Source organism: Hemiscyllium ocellatum, chromosome 13, assembly GCF_020745735.1.
Source record: "Hemiscyllium ocellatum isolate sHemOce1 chromosome 13, sHemOce1.pat.X.cur, whole genome shotgun sequence".
NCBI classification, from domain to species: Eukaryota; Metazoa; Chordata; class Chondrichthyes; order Orectolobiformes; family Hemiscylliidae; genus Hemiscyllium; species Hemiscyllium ocellatum.
In genome coordinates, this window is record NC_083413.1 from 30,695,745 (window position 1) to 30,713,082 (window position 17,338).

General features: G+C 37.9%; 1 protein-coding gene across 2 annotated transcripts in view; it reads left to right on the forward strand.

The window, feature by feature from the left end:
• The window catches only part of LOC132821836 (transferrin receptor protein 1-like), a 43,059-nt gene extending 25,932 nt beyond the window's left edge, over positions 1–17,127 (forward strand). For both annotated transcript variants that reach the window (XM_060834687.1, XM_060834688.1), the window contains 9 exons: positions 629–745; positions 1,589–1,674; positions 4,063–4,126; positions 5,517–5,584; positions 8,882–8,958; positions 9,909–9,993; positions 11,448–11,669; positions 12,868–13,008; positions 14,155–17,127. In XM_060834687.1, coding sequence (XP_060690670.1) covers positions 629–745; positions 1,589–1,674; positions 4,063–4,126; positions 5,517–5,584; positions 8,882–8,958; positions 9,909–9,993; positions 11,448–11,669; positions 12,868–13,008; positions 14,155–14,397 — 1,103 coding nt within the window. In that variant the 3' untranslated portion in view covers positions 14,398–17,127. The remainder of the gene's footprint in view (positions 1–628; positions 746–1,588; positions 1,675–4,062; positions 4,127–5,516; positions 5,585–8,881; positions 8,959–9,908; positions 9,994–11,447; positions 11,670–12,867; positions 13,009–14,154) is intronic.
• Positions 17,128–17,338: the final 211 nt, after the last annotated feature.

Here is a 17,338-nt window from a genome sequence, read left to right on the forward strand (position 1 = left end):
TGATTCATGTGTAGTCTTAAGCAGAAAAGCAAAAATCCTTGTCTCAATCCTCCTTCCCCTGAGTTCAGAACTGCAAAAATGTTCTTAAACAAAATTTATGCTGAATGTTTGTTTGAAATTTGACTGACCTTGGAGCGGTATTATATTGCGAAGATACAGGCAAGAATAAAGATCCAAGTGCTGTGAAAATGTTGACCTGACTAGTTGTCCTACTCGAGGTCAAAATAATAGATTAATATACAAAGTAGTCTGTATAGAGCTAACATTTACAGCCTTGTAAATGAAGATTGGAAAGATGATACAATACCTTCAAAGTGTATCAGAACTTTGACTCTAGCTTGGCAATTATCAAATGTCCAGCTGTCAATATGACTGTGACCTGATGGTAGTTTTTACTTCTATAGTTCAGAGGAATCTCGATTATCTGACAATCGATTAACTGAATTTCGGGTGATCCGAACAAGGTCACGATGCATGTCCTTAACTATATTATCAGTCATTTCATTATCCGGCATTTGATTAATGGAATGAAGTACTCCCCGCACATTTCCTTCAAATAGTTGAGGTTCCTCTGTCGATAATTGCCCAATGTAATTCACCTGCCTTTAATTTTTTTTGCCACAATTAGATCATTATGTTGTAATTGGTGCTCAGCGTGATGCCTTTGGCCCTGGTGCGGCAGAATCTGGAGTGGGAACTGCTTTGCTGTTGGAGCTGTCCAGAGTCTTTACGAGAATGGTTGAAGGTGAGAGTATAGGCTCCATTGAATATGTGCTTATTAAAATTGTATGGGACGAAGGGTGGATTACCCTACCTACATAAAACTGTTTGTTTATACAATGACAAGTGTATTCTCTGTTAAGTATTTAACCATCCAAAACTGATCCCAAATGATGAAGATATGCTCTGATTGTTGGAAAAAGAGCTGTTTGGAATAACTGGTATCCACTTGGAAAATGTTGCTAAGTTAAGCCCAGGATACTGGAACAGATGATTTTGAATGGTAAGGAGAAATAACAACAAATGTCTCTCGGTCAGAAATGGTTTCCCCTTTTGGAAAGTAACAAATTGTTTCAATGAGCAGAGTAAACTTTTCTCCACAGGCACTGATGATCCTGAATTTTGTTTTTTTATTTCACCTGACTACTTTTAGTGGGGAGAAGTCCTCAAATCTAGATTGCTTGATTGACTGCGTGTATCCTGTCTATGATAAGACTTGGTACAATAAATGGCAGTGTTACTTCTATTTGTGAGTAGGCTTAGGAGATTGTGGCATTGTAGCCTGATTGTTTTTAGTGTCCATATTGATTTTTCTGAAACAAATCTCCTGGACAACTTGGGAGTGGAAACTACCATCTTTGTGTATTCCCCCTTCTCCTGCCCAATTTCACTGCCTCAACTGCAAACTTGATTAGAATCTGTTTGCTCTGCTCTTATGGAAGCTAGTATTATGTATGCTTCAGTATCATGTATGTGTATCTGTTCAAGCTACTGAGAGCTAAGTTATGAGTGCATTGCAAAATATTTCAAACTTTTTTAATATTAACAGATTAAATGTTTTTTTAATTCTACTTATTTTGCTACATAGATGGTTTCAGACCCAGAAGAAGTATTATCTTTGCAAGCTGGAGCGGTGGTAGTTTTGGAGCAATTGGAGCAACAGAATGGCTGGAGGTTAGACTTCAAATCTTTAGTTTTTAAGAACTGTTTAAGTATGCCGCATTTTTGTGAATAGGTTACTTAAAATTCGCTTTCTCTTGATGGGCACTGACTCACTCAAAGAACATTTTGTTTAATATATAAAAGATGTATTTGAGATATGCTTAGTCCTTAAAGTATTTTAAGGAAACGTCATTTCAAGTAAGTCACTGTGTTGGAACATAATTACTTTAAGACAGCTGATGACCATTTTCTCAGGACTAAGATTCAATGAATAAAAGTGGATCAATTAATGACACCTGATAGATTAAATAAATAACCAAAACTTCATGTTGAAGATATGACATTCTTTAAAACACTGCAGAATGACTGAGTAAAGACTTTCCAATGTAATTTCCTCCATGTTAAGAGACATACTAAGGGGCAAAGAGCACATGGTTTTGGGGGCAAGTTGCTAGCATGGATAGAAGATTTGCTGACTGGCAGAAAGCAGTGTGTCGACAAAGGGGTCTTTTTGGTAGCCAATGAGTAGTGGAGTTCCGCAGGGATCAGTGTTGGGGCCACAACTATTCAAGTTATATGTTAACAATCTGGATGAAGCATTTAAGAGTATTGTTGCTAAATTTGCAGATGCCGCAAAGATAGATGGAGGGCAGGTTATGGTGAGAAAGAAGAGAGACTGCAGAAGGACTTGAACCAAGCTACAAGATGAAATACAATGTGGGAAAGTGTGAAGATATTCACTTTGATGGAAAAAATAGAAGCATAGAATACTTTGTAAATCTGAATCAAAGGAACTCGGGTGTCCTAGTTCAGGATTCTCCTAAGGTTAACGTGCAGGTTCATTTGGGAGTTAGGAAGGCAAATGCGGTGTTAGCATTCATTTAGAGAGGGCTGGATTACAAGAGCAGAGATGTACTGCTGAAGCTGTATAAAGTGCTAGTCGGACCATATTTAGAATATTGTGAGCTGTTTTCTGCTCTGTATCTAAGGAAAGATCTGCTATCCTCAGGATGTAGAGGAGCTTCACAGTGACCACAGGAATGAAGGGCTTGTCATTTGAAGAGCAGTTGAGGACTCTACTCAGTGGAGTTTAGAAGGGTGGGGTGGAGGGGGCTTTGGAATCTCATTGCAGTTTAAAGAATACTGAGGCCTAGAGAGTGAACGTAGAAAAGATGTTTCCTCGAGTAGGAGAGACTGAGACCGAGGGTACTGCCTTAGAGTGAAATAATGATCTTTTAAAACTGAGTTGAGGAATTTCTTCAGCCAGAAAGGGTGGTGAATCTGTGGAACTCATTGCTTCGGAAAACTGAGGCCAAGTCTTGCACTTAAGACAATATGTTCTTGGTTAGTAAGGGGATCCAGGAATAGGGGACGAGGGCAGGAAAGTGTGGTTGAGAAACATGTCCACTATGACCAAGTGGTGAGCAGACTTGATGGACAGAATGGCCTAATTCTGCTCCTGTGCCTTATGGTTAAATAGCCCATGTTTTCATCTTTTTTCATCTGATGAATACAAATATTATAACACGTATATTTGTGCAGTACTTTTGTAAAATAGGAATATAGCCATTGCCACAGCAATACCAGAAATGTGAATATTACTGCTGTTATACAGTACATGCTGTTGCATTTGTTGAGAAAATTGGTTTTGAGTCTTTATTGCTTTTAGGAATTTTAATGTAACATGATAGCATAATATTTATTAGAATCATTTGAGCTGATTTCAACAGACATATATGTATCTAACTAAAATAAAACAAAACTGCAGATCCTGGAGCTCTGAAACAGAAATTGCTGGCAATACATCAACGGGGAAAAGAGCACAGTTAACGTGATTCTTTTTAACTAATGTGCTCTTTAATCAATACAAAACCACCTGGAATGTTGGGATTTCATTCTACGCCTGCTTTTTTCAAGTCTCCAAACAGGAGACTGATTTTTAAACCACCACTAATAATTCCATATAGCTAGCAATGGAAGGTTCATAAGTTGCTGGAGGTGACAGGATATTTAGTCAGACAAAGACAGATCCTGTTCTAAATCAATTTAATCTTTGAACTTCAACTAGCATCACTGACATGAAGTTTCCATTTCAAACTGATGATTGCATGCAATGTGTACAAAAAAGTAGGAATGGGGGAGCATATAGCATTTAGAATGCAAAGATTAGTTATGCTTGTAAGTTTCTTGCCAGTCTAAGAATGTTAATGGAGATATATGTCCTTTGTCAATACTGTAATTAATTTTGGAGAGGGATGAAAGAATAGACCTTGTTTTCAGATTGTTTAAAATTAGCAAAAAGCAATAATCCATACACTTCTAATTTAGTATATTGCAGTATAGTTTAGTACATTAGTATTTTCATAAATTGAATTTGTTGATGTGTGTTTTTTTTTCCAGGGATACATGTCTGTGTTACATTTGAAAGTCTGTGCCTACTTTAGTCTTGACAGAGCTGTACTAGGTAAGTCAACAGTGATGTTCCTTATTTGAGAGTATATAATGAAGCTTAGTTTCTTTTAAAAAGACTGCATTTGCTGACATGATCGCATGTATTATGTGCTGCTTTAAATCGCATATGCACACGTTTCCAGGGGGACTCAGCCCAGCGCTGGAAGAAAATCGGGAGGACCTGGGAAGTTGGAGTGGGTGAAGAGATTTGGGCCCAGGAGATCACGAGGGGAAGGTTTGGGGAAAGTGGGGGCAGGGCAGAAAGTCAGGGGAATTGTGAATGATGTGGAACAGTGTGGTGGTTAGATCCTCTTCCTTATCCCTCCAGTGTTCCCTCTTGTCCACTCCCTTCACTACTGAGTCTCCAGTTCATAATTGCATGTGCTTCCCTGCACTTGCACATACTGCATTTGCACATGACATCGCACGTAAGGTCTACACGATGATGTATTGCTTGAAAGCATGCATACCTGTGTTCCTGAGTGAGTGTGCATGTGTAGTTGCCTATTGCTGCTGGTGTCAGCCAAATGGATTTCCTAGCACTTGAATCTTCCCCAGATCGTAAGTTAGAATTTGATTGGAATAAGGAGAAAAAGTCTGGAGTAACTTGCGTTATTTTACTCTTGTTTACCATTATTATATACATGTACTTTTTTTTCTCTCTAACGTTTAACTCAGTTACTTCCTTTGATTTTGCTCCTGGTGTGGCATCAGTTAAAAATTAACTCCATTTGCATTGAGTTTGAATATTGAAACATTAATGAATCACCCTGTGCACACCAACACCCCCTACTGTCATCATGAAATAGTAAGTTTACATTCGTCTTTTATTACTTGACCAATTTCATACCTATGTCCAGCATAAGCATACTTCATCTATATGGAACCAAATGTTATAGTTGACTAAGTCTTACAGTTTCTTTCTTTCATAATCCTACGCAGTCCTACAAGCTTTGTGAATTTTTAAAATTTTTTGAATCTTAAAATTTAAGGAAATAAGCTCCTCCTGAACTTTTGAATTCAATATGTGGAGGCATACGAATTCTAACGGTTCGTGTCAGTCATACTGGTTCCTTGAGGTACCAAATTTATGATGTCTGAGATCCCAGAACAAGCCTTTCTGTAATCAAAGTGCAAAGTTATTGTGCAGTTTTTTTTTCGTTTGTTATAGTTTGTTCCTCATTCGATCCTGCGAATAGTGCAAGGGTAAATGGGATGAACTGCTTTTGAACAAAGAGCTAGGAAATTTTCTCAGTAAGAAGGAAACTGCATCCAGGAAAATTCCAAAATAAATAGTTTCAGTGGCGGTGAATTGATTTTAAAGAGAATCTTAAAATAGATTTCAATATTATCTGAAATAGGTTTCTGAAATAAGTCAATCATTGGTCTTTGTTCTGTTCCAGGAGGCACAAATTTTGAAATGTTTGGCAGTTCCATGTTGTATAATCTAATTCGAGAAACAATTTCCATGGTAAGATTTTAATGCTGATTACTATGTACTTAATTATAACTTCACTGCGCCCACTATGTTCAAAAGACTTGAACTGTCATTAAACACTTCCCGAAAGCCTTGTCTGTTTCTGGCTGAAGATTTTTAAAACCTGGGGTTTTGAGCTTATCATATCTTAAGAAATGCTAATGTTGACTGCCAGAGAGATCTTGTTTAAAGATGTTCCTATTTAAATCTGCATTATTACTCTGACACCTTTTACAGTACACTTCTCATAGAACACCACAGTAATTGTAAAGAGATGTTATTACCACTAAACATTTCTGTTGATCGTTCTTAATTAAAACTACCCACTTCATTTCTTGAAACATTTTTGAGTTTTTAATTGTCATGCAAAATAGCATCAGGATAAGCCATTTGGCTCATTTGAGTCTGATGAGATCATGCCTGATCTGATTGAGACCTTATTCCACTTTCTTGTTGTCTCCATATGCTTAACTCTGCATTGATTAAAAATCTTTTTTATGCGGGACTTTAATGCATTTTGAAAGCCCAAATACACCGCATCATCTGGTATCCATTATTCACACTGGTTGTTATATTTGCAAGTCTTAAAAACAAATCACAAGTTTTTCCTTTCCAATGACTGTGCATTTTGTGTGATTTTATTGGCTTTCTAAATGTCCTGATACTGTTTTCATTTCCATTTCTAATTACTTTCTTGAATAGTGCTGTTGTATTTTAACAGTTTTCATATCTGATGACCACTTTCCACAATCTGGAATTTTGAAAGATTAATATCAATGCATCCACAATCTTTATAGCTGCTTTCTTTAGAAAGATATTAATCTTTCTTTAGACCTGAAAATGCAAGCCGTCAGATCCTAAGAACTTGTCGCCCTAGAGTGCGGTTAGCTTTCCTGATACTTTTCCCTCTATTCTGTTCTGCTCTCCCTTTTTGGGTCTAGATTTCCTACTTGTCATACTTTGTTTGTCTCCTACCATGCTTTTGATACCAAATACTTGTTCAATCCTTTTGCCAATTTTTTTATTCCACAGCCTTGCTCTCTAAGGGAGCAACATTGATTTCGCTGCATGCACTCGCTCTCGCGTGCACTTTTTAGTTTGGTTGAAGGTCAGTCATCTTAGTCCAAGGATATCACTGCAGGACCTTTCCAGGGCAGTGCCATTGTCCCAACTGTATTCAGCTGTGTCACCAACAACCTTTCCTCCAGTACAAGTTAGAAGTGGAGATATGTGCAATCTTCAGCAAAATCTTCACCATTATTCAGGACATTTGCAAATGCTGAAATAGTCTCTTGCCTGATGCAATAAGAGTCTACAGCATTGGGCGGAAAATGTCAAATAAGATGCATGCCACCCAAGTGGCAGATAATGATTATTTCAGTCAAGAGAGGAAAACTATTACTGCTTACTATTTGACGGTATTACCAGCATTCTGGGGGTTACCATTGGCAACAAGCTAAACTGTACATGCTAAATATTTTCGCTATGAGAGTAGGCCAGGAGTGACTCCCCAAAGCCTGCCAACTATGTACAAGTCAAGAATGTGATGCAAGATGCTCACCTAGGGAAGCGGAGTGTGTCTCCAATAGCACTCAAGAAACTCAGCACCATCCAGGATTAAGCAGTCAGCTTGATTGATGCACAGTGGCAATAATGTGCATCATTCATAAGATAAGCTGCGGCAACTCATCCTGGCACCTTGTAAGCTAGTGACGTCCCTTACCTAAAAGGACAAGGGTGGCAGATGCATCATCTGCAAGCTGCTCTCCAAGCCCTACACAATCCTTCTTTGAAACATTTTGCTGTTCTTCATTGTCACTGGTTCAAAATCCTGGGCTGTTTTCCGAACAGCATTTCAGAAGTACCTATTTGCCACCAAGGTAACCCATAGTAGTTCAAGAAGATGGCTTGTTGTGATCTGTAAATGTCAACATGCCTTCATTCTGCAAAAGATTTTTTTTTTAAATCTGTTTTTACATTTATTGACAGTTTTCTTTTATACTCTATTTTCTTTGTCACATTTTTAACCATCCTTTCAATGGTCTCAAAATTCTGGGTTACCTCAATTCTTGCAGCAGTGTGCACCTGTTTCTTTCAATTTAGATTAGATTTCTTACTTAGTGTGGAAACAGGCCCTTCGGCCCAACAAGTCCACACCGACCCGCCGAAGTGCAACCCACCCAGACCCATTCCCCTACATTTACCCCTTCACCTAACACTGGGCAATTTAGCATGGCCAATTCACCTAACCTCTAGGTTTTTGGACTGTGGGAAGAAACCGGAGTACCCAGAGGAAACCCACGCAGACATGGGGAGAATATGCAAACTCCACAGACAGTTGCCTGAGGCAGGAATTGAACCCGGGTCTCTGGTGCTGAGAGGCAGCAGTGCTAACCACCGTGCCGCCCAGTTTAATGCCATCCTTAACTTTGTTAGCCACAGAGAGTGCATGCTTATTTCATTTTTCCCCTCAATGAAATAGCTATTTTGAGATTTATGAAATTTTATCTTTAAATTTCTGCATTTGATTTATCTGCCAGCTTTCCTTTGAACTACTTTTTCTACTCTGCATTAGCCAATTTGCCTTCATTACCTTACAATTGAATTTAAATTTAAGATGGGGCTGTTGGCCTAAGTTTCTTGCCTTCAGACAGAGCAAGAAATTCCTTTATGATCATTCTTGCCTCAACGATAACTTACCCTGAGGTCATTCATTAATCCTGTCTCATTGCACGTGATGATGTCTGAAATAACCTCTTCCCATGTTGGTTCCAGAAATTGTTCCGAGCATCTTTTGAATGCAAAGTTGAACCTAAACTCATTTCCAGGCTTCTTTGGTAATTTGATTGTCCAGTGTATGTGAAGATTAAAATCCCCCCCCCATGATTATTGCAGTGTCATTCTTATAAGCTTCCATTATTTCTTGATTGAAACTCTATCCTACAGGGAGGTTAATGTTGTGGGGCCTATTATTTTTCCGCCCTATTCCTTATGTCCAGTTTGGTTCTCTGAACCTGGATCATTGTACACTATTAACCAAATGAGAATCTAAGACACTTTTATGTTATGGTCTGTGATATAATGACTCCATTCTTCTAAATAAATATTGGCAAGGATGAATTTGAATTGGTTGTGTTGTTTCACTAGTCTGGAGGTCATTTTTATCAAGTAAGATGCTGATATTTTTGGAATTGAGTTGATGTTTACATTAAGAAATAAGAATTAAACCCCTTGATCTTTTTGTTAAATTATTCTATATTGCAATGGTTTCGTGTAAATCTTTCCAAACAGGTAAAAAGCCCTTTTTCACCAGATAAATCTATCTACGAAATGGCTGAAGCAGGTGCCGGTGACTGGCTGAAAGCAGTGTAAGTTTTTAGATACTATTTGCTTAAACTATTGTTTTCTCCCCTCCTTCCTGAATGATCTTGACTTTACAGATTTTCAGCCATTTATCCAACATTCTTCACTGATACATTTGCACTACAATATGTTGGACAAGTTTTTAAAAAAATGCTTTGAGATTACTGGTTGAGGAGATTGGCCGTATAATGACCAGGGTTGCTGTTAAGCTTGCATGACTTTTTCTTATAACAGCTCCACAGTATTGAAGGGTTTTTGTTTTGAGTCATAAGTATCTTTAACCCTGCTATCCATGCATGTTCTTTTCAAACAAAAGGTATTGATAATGTGGCGATGCTGGCCTTGGACTGGAATGGGCAAAATTTTTAAAAAACCTCAACACCAGGTTATAGTTCAGGTTTATTTGCAAGTACTAGCTTTCGGAGCACTGCTCCTTTGTCAGGTTAGTGTGGAGCAGGATCATAAGACACAAGTTACAGCAAAAGATCACAGTGTCATGCAACTGAAACAATATATTGAATAAATATTCAATATATTGTTTCAGTTGCATGACACTGTATTCTTTTGCTGTAACTTGTGTCTTATGATCCTGCTCCACAGCAACCTGATGAGAGAGCAGCTCTCTGAAAGCCAGTACTTCAGAATAAATTTGCTGGACTATCGCCTGGTGTTGTGATTTTTTGTTTAACAAAGATATTGAGACAGCAAGATCCAGAAGAGGGGAAGAAGTCAGGGCTGGAGGAAAAAAAGTTTGCAGGAGGTGAGGTCAAGGGAGCTGATCTTGATGCGAGCACAGCCTTAGGGGATCCATTAATAAAGTAGGTTATCAAAAACTGAGTTTCAGAGGTCATAACACAAAATGGGTAAAATCTGATCAGAAATTTCACTCTACGATGAAAATAACTAAATTACCAATTCCAATAACCATTCTTTTGCAAATTATTGTCTTTTACAGTTTGCAACCAATTCCAATGGATACCAGTGTTTATGCGTTCTTGGCAATCGGTGGGATTCCAGCTATGGGACTCAGTTTTACCAAGGTATGTGGATTCTGAAATTGCTGGCAAGCATTGCAGGTTAGATCTGGAATGGAGCACAATTTTCACTTCCCTGCGTAATTTACTTTGCTGGAGTTAAATTATGTATTTTGGATGGATCCTTACTGGCATCAGTCCTAGAAGTGGAGGCAAATTGTGCTATAGGGTTTTGTTGTAGTCCTGAAAGGGAGTTGGGCACAAGAAAAATTATTTTCAAACTATTATCTGCCTGGGCTTGTCAATATTAGCAATAATGTCTGTTTCTGCAAACAATAGCATAGCTAAAGCTACTGAGTTCTTAAGTTCTATTTTCAGAAAATTACAGACACAGTCTTAGAAAAGCAAATAAGATAACAGGACCATCTGGTGTCCACCATTCTCTGCATAGATGAGGCAATTGCCTTGTATATGATACGTTTTCCCTGAGATTGTGAATCTATTGCACTGTTCAAGGTAACTTTGAGAACGTACATGAGCTGTGACTTAAATACTCATTCTAAACGGTCGATCACTAGTCTGCTAAATAGTTTCTGGAGAGTCCTCAGTAGAAAATTAAGGCCATAAGACAGGAGCAGAGGAGGTCATCAGATTTGTTCTGCCATTCAATGAGATCATGGTTGATCTGAAAATCCTCAATTCTACTTTCCTACCTTTCCCTATAAACCTTGATTCCCTTACTGATTCAAAAGCTATCTCAGCCTTATATACTTAATGACCTTGCCTCAACTGTCCTCTGTGGTAAAGAATTTTACAGATTCTCTTGAGAAGAAATTGCTTCTCACTATGTCTTAAATGTTAATCCCTTTGTTCTGAGATTACGCCATTTGGTCCCTGGCTTTCCCTCGAGAGAAAACAACGTTTCTGCATTCACCCTGCGAGGTCCCCTCAATCTGTCAGAACCTTACATATCTCCAGATTCTATTCCACCTAACCCAAGTTTTTGTCCCCTCAATCGACCTGTCCATAGCTCCTGTGCAGACTCGGTGTTTCATCCTCACCATTTGCCCTCCCACCTATTTTTGTCACCCACAAGCTTATCTACAGCTTGTTCACTTTATTCGTCCAAGTCTTCAGTGCAAATCATAAATAATTGTGGCCCCATCCCTGATCCTTGTGGCACACCACTGGTTACAAGTTGTCATCTTGAAAATGCCTTCCTTAACTGAACCCCGTCTTCTATTAGTTAGCTAATCCTCTCTTGGCGCCCATATACTACCTCTAACACCATGGACTCCCCTCATGTCTAGCACCTTATCAACACCTTCTGAAAATTGCTGTAATTTGATATACCTGATAAGATATCACTGAATGAAACCAAATGTGAAATCGAATGACCAGGTTTTTTTCAGGTAACTTTTAGGGTGTGCAATTCTAATTTCCATTAACTGAAACCACAGCCACAACACTAGATGTCTGTGTATATGATCAAAATTCCTTATTGGTCTTTTTGCTTGCAGGATAAAAATTACCCATACAATACAAAAGAGGACACAGTCAATACCCTCAACAGGTTTACTAATGATAACTTGAACGCTGTAACCCGTGCCATGGCAGAAGTTGTCGGGGTTGCTGTGATTAAACTAATCCATCACCATCAACTTCCACTCGATTACCACAAGTATGCTAGTGATTTGTCTGGTTATATTATTGACATTCAACGCTATGCATCAGAATTGCAGGTAAATAAAAACAAAGTGAAGTCTTTAGTCTGTTAGAGTCTGGCCTAAGTATAAACTAGGAGAAGAAGGGCTTATGCCTGAAATGTCGAATCTCCTGTCCCCTGGATGCTGCCTGACCTGCTGCGCTTTTTCAGCAACACATTTTCAGCTAAGTATAAACTATACAATTGCCACAATTGAAACAGAAATTGAGCTGTAAGATAACAAGTACCATTAATGTTAAAATTGCATACTTACCAAGGATTTCTACAGCAGAGGAGGAAAAAGCTACTGTTGGGCTCGTGGCACAGTGGTAGTGTCCTTACCACTGCCAGATTCGCATCTACCCTCCCCACCAGAGGATTATAATGACATTTGAGAAGTTTGATTAGAAAGTCCTATTATGAATGAACATGTACTTTATGCTGGAGCTTAGTCCAGTTGCTAAGAGAGCTGCCTTGTCAGGGCAGCAGCCCTCCTCAAGAAGCACTCGTTGAGACTCTGGAAAAGGGAGCTGCCATGTGGCAGTTATCAGAATGTGCAGGGGAGTCTTGTATTTTATTGTTTTAAGGTTTTTTTATTTTTGTTAGTTATCTGGTAATTCATACAGTTGAAACTGCTGTGAGACATTGCAATTATTTGTTATAACTGTCATGTTTGCCTGTGGTTAGCAGTGTAATTAATTGGAAATCACTTGGGCCTGAGGCTGGTCTATAAATTCAAATTGTGCTAATGGGAGCATTTATTTGCAATCAATTTGAATTCTGAACTGCTCTCAGCACTTATTAGATGTAGCTCGCCAAACTCAATTATTTTGAAACCTTGCATCACCTTCACTTTTTTTTTGCCGATTTTAATTTTGTATAGGTTGTGCATCTGACGTCATGCACATGGCAGACTGGTTGACTTTTTGGCTATGGAATTCGAAAATTTATTAAAGACCAAATCTAGTTTCCCAAGTAGGTGCTTTCTGGGATTATGTAGCTCCAAATTATTAAACATGTATAACAAATGATTTGTTCAGTGTTCAATAAACTTTGTTACACTTTTTGCTCATCTATGCCACTTGAACATGTGCACAGCATTTTTACACGAAAAACAGATATGACTATATATCCAGCCAATCCAACAAATTCATGCTCCCACCTAAAATATTTGAAAATTCAGGTTATGCAATAAAAATTAGTCTTGAAACTAAAGTAAAAACTACTTCCTGCAGGAACGTGGACTGACTATGAGATGGCTGTTTTCAGCTCGTGGTGACTTCTACCGTGCTGCCAATACTCTGCGTTCTCAGATTGAAAGTTCTGATATGAATGATGTGTTGCTCTGTCGAACCTATAACAATCGGATTATGAGGGTAAATTTCTATGCTTTGCCTTGCTGTGTTTAAGCTCCAAAAATAAATGTAATTTTGATCTGTTCCAGCTTTGTTTTGCTCAGGGTGGAGGTGATTAAATAATGTGTACACTTTTGGTCAGCCAGGTGTTGATCAGACCCTGACAAACATTCTCATGTTTGAGTTTCAAACAATTATATTGAGAAATCTGCACTAGCAAGGTATCTAACGCTTTATGAATGTAGATAGTTTGGTGGTTGGACTTGGAGCACCTATTAGCCACCCCACTTACCTGTCCTCGTTGTGATCGTTATGGTTTCTATTAGGAAGCATACTTGTCCATAATATCAGAACCAAAAACAAAAATGGCAGTTTACACAAACTTGGCTGTTAAAGCCAACAGAATTCATAATTAATTTAAAAAAAGGTGTTGAATATCAGTAAAAGAAATAGATTATTCTGAGAGTGTGACTGTTTAGATGCTGGAAGGATATTTCTCCTGGTTGAGGAGTCTGGCACTATAGATATTGTTTCAAAATAAGCATTTGTCATTAAGGTGAGGAAAATATCTTCGCTGTGGGGATGGAGTTTTTTAACTTTCTGCCCTGCATGCTGTTATGTTATTGGTCATCAACCAAGTCAGTCATGTAATAGAATCCAAAAACCTATGTGCATTGAGCAATAAGATGTATAGCAGAGAAATGGAATTGAGGTAGAATATCAACCATGGTTGTACTGTGTGGCAGAACAGGCTTATAGGATGGAATGACTTTCGGTTTCTATTGCAATATGTTACTAAAGCAAATTCATGTTTGGCACTTAGTGCCATTCAATGCCTAGCAACCACTTAAATTGAAGTTTGGTGACAGTATAGACTCACTTAATGTAAATGTGGACCAATGAGGAAGACATGGTCACTTCTGTGCCTCAAGCTGATGCTCACTCAGAGTGAAATTAATTAGTGCTTTTGTCAAAAGGAATGGAATAGATCTTGGCCCACTTCCCTTCTGTGTAAAGCCCCATTTACATTCATTTGCACGTGCAGACAAAATAGATTTTCTCATCTCTCAAACTAGTTATGCAACAATGAATTGTGGTCATCAAATAACATGTTCTATCCTTGACTGCAGAATAAATTAAAACAAATAATTTTATTTATTCTAACAGGTGGAGTACAATTTTCTTTCTCCTTATGTGTCTATAAATAATTGTCCATATAGACACCTGCTATATGGCAAAGGAAACCATACCCTTGCTGGTATTGTGGAGCAGCTGGAACTTCTGAGGGTGAATCCTGAACTCGTTGATTTCAATATGACTCGTAACGACTTGGCTTATGCTACCTGGACTGTGCAGGGAGCAGCCAATGCACTTGGTGGAGAAGTGTGGACCAGCAGCAATAATTTCTGATCATGTCACTTATACAGGCCTTCATCTGGTTTGGCTTCAGGCATCACTTTTTTAGTTTCAAAATGCTGAGATATATTATCCTTAGCACTTGTCACTTAGGTTTTGCAATTCTGATATGGATTAATTTATACTTGTCTTTAAATCATATTTGGATATATGGCATCTGTTTCTTAAAATACAAACCTTTTCTGTTGTACAAAATCTGAGACACAAAATTGCTTACAAGTATAAACTTGCAGGTGTGTATTCAGATGCCTTAGAAGAACATTCTCTTCCAACAGTGTGGAGGAAGTGGTAGTATCTCAGCTGTATTTGTTATCTATAATCTTGTTGCATTCTGTAATGCTGCCACTTAAGCTGTTTATACATTAGCCTTAGTGTACTTGGTTTGCTTGTTCTCAGTGAACAGAATTTGTGCATCTGGCGGATATCCTCTTGTCAATAAAAACTACAGTAAAAAGTGAGGTCTGCAGATGCTGGAGATCAGAGCTGAAAATGTGTTGCTGGTTAAAGCACAGCAGGTCAGGCAGCATCCAAGGAACAGAAAAGTTGACATTTTCTGATGAAGGGCTCTGGCCCGAAACGTCGAATTTCCTGTTCCTTGGATGCTGCCTGACCTGCTGTGCTTTAACCAGCAACACATTTTCAGCAATAAAAACTACAGTCCAAGTTTGCTCTTCATTTTAAAACAGCAGCCAGGGAAGACTGGTTTTAACCATGTCTTTCTGACAGCTTGTTTTGGCAAATTAATTTTCTTGGATATAGCACTTTGTGTGAAGTAACTACACATTTTAAATCTGGTTCAAGTACCACCTTAGACCAATGTAGAAGCAGCTGTAAAATGTGCTTTCATAGATAAATGATATGTTGTTCTTACATCGTTTTATGGTGAGCAAAGGAGAACTTTAAAACTCTGAAATATTTTAAATTGAACTGAATGTGCATGGGGAATCAAATGGGTTGATTTAATAAGTAAAGTCACCATATTCCCCAAGGGCTGTAGAACTGCTCTCTCATTAGTGAGTGAAGTGAGTTTGACCTGAAGGTCAGTGGGTGAGTTGAGAATCTAGGACCTTCATGGTGACCTCAGCCAGTAATTGAACCCATGCTGTTAGTGTCATTCTGCATTGCAAACCAGCTGTCCAGCCAACTGAGTTAATCCACCCCAGTATAAAGATAGATAGAGGTATGATGTGAAATCAAAGAAATAAAAGCTAACGTGAAATATGCAAATATCACCAGTATAAAGAATACTGTAATGACACAAACTGAGTTAGGAGATCAGAGATTTTCAAATTGTCTTGCAATTTAATAAGCTTGTTTATCTCTCTTCCTCAAAACCACCCACTTCCTAGGTAATTGCAGCTATGTCATTCATTGCAAGATGCTGATGAAACCTTTGAGGTTCCATCAAGCTTTTCCTCCTAAGACATTTTGTGTAATGGAATGCTCCAGGAGCATAATCGTTGTAGACAGCAAGGACCTCTCTGCATCTTGAATATAATGACATTACTCCTTGGAGCAGCATAGCACAGAAGCTGCTGGAAATATGATGTAAGCAAACAAACAGGCGTATTTTAATTCAGTGTAAAAACAAATTTATGTTGGTTTCTATGTGGAGAAGAGTTTTTTTTAAGAATTGAATCTAAGCCAGGGAAATTGAAATGATTGAGGAGATGGTGAGAAATGGGTTGATTTAAACCTTCGTTAGTCATGTTATTCAATGGCATCAGTGAACATTTTAATATAAAGTAAACCTTTTTGTTCTAGCAACAGCACTTGCATCATGCTAAATGCTAGTGATTACACTTTTGAAAATAAACCAGCACATAAAGCAGAATTAGTATAGCTGAAAGGAATCCCTTTTAGTTTGTTGGAGAAATTAGCCCATGCTTTGAGACAGCAAAATTTTGTTTTGAAACAAAATGCATATAATCTCCGATTTACCCACTGGGTTTGAGGATGTGGTCTTTACTTTGGTCTAATAAACAAAATTTCAGTGCTACTCTGAAGCAAGGGAAAACAGATAATTTCAAAGAATTCATTGCATTCCTTTCTGAATCAAGGCATCACTATATCACACCTTTTGCAAACTATGTACATTTTTGTTTTCAATGATCAATAATTCATTTGCATTCTCGCTTGTAACTTTTTTCTTGAGAAAAGCTTTACAAAACTCCTAAGTAATAGTAGATTCTTGTTTTTTGAATCCATCATATTTTTAAAGTATGGTGTCTGTAATATTCAGTGACTTTTCTCATCAGATTAGATTGTTTGGCTTAGATAATTGTTCAGTGTCAAGAAACATGTTTCACAAACCCATATGGTATAACACACAAACTATGATCAAAAATAGATGGTACAGGAATTGTATAGTTTGTATTTGTTTCGGAAAGTTTCCTTTTTCACATTTCAGTTTCATTCAGTTGTTTGGAAATTGTTTGTACTTAGCTCAGTGCAATAGCAGTACTTGTAAGTAATTCGTTACAATTATCTGGACTTGAGGATATAAGGTAATCCTTTGTTCATCAACTTTGTGTTAACTGTATTTAAAACACACTTGTGTTATGAGAGATGGTTTGTTAAATGGCATGTCTCTTTGTAAAATGGAGACTATTTTGCTGTTTCCAGAAGATAGTTTGGGTCAGTTATTGTGCAAAGAACAAAATTCTACTTTGAGTAGGTATAATTTGTCAAATCACAATCTGCCTTAAAGACTTTAAAATTTAATTAGTACAACCAGTTTATCACTTGATAATCTTTTGAATTTTACTGGTGTAGGGGTTTGCAAACACATTCAAAGCCCATAACTAGTGGACAAACAGAAACGTCATACTTGGCTTAGTCGTCTTAATCCACTTAACACCTGTTCTAGTACTTTACTGCTGTCTGCTTATTAATCTAGACTATTGGCCAAAGTGACAGGGCTATGTGCTTACAA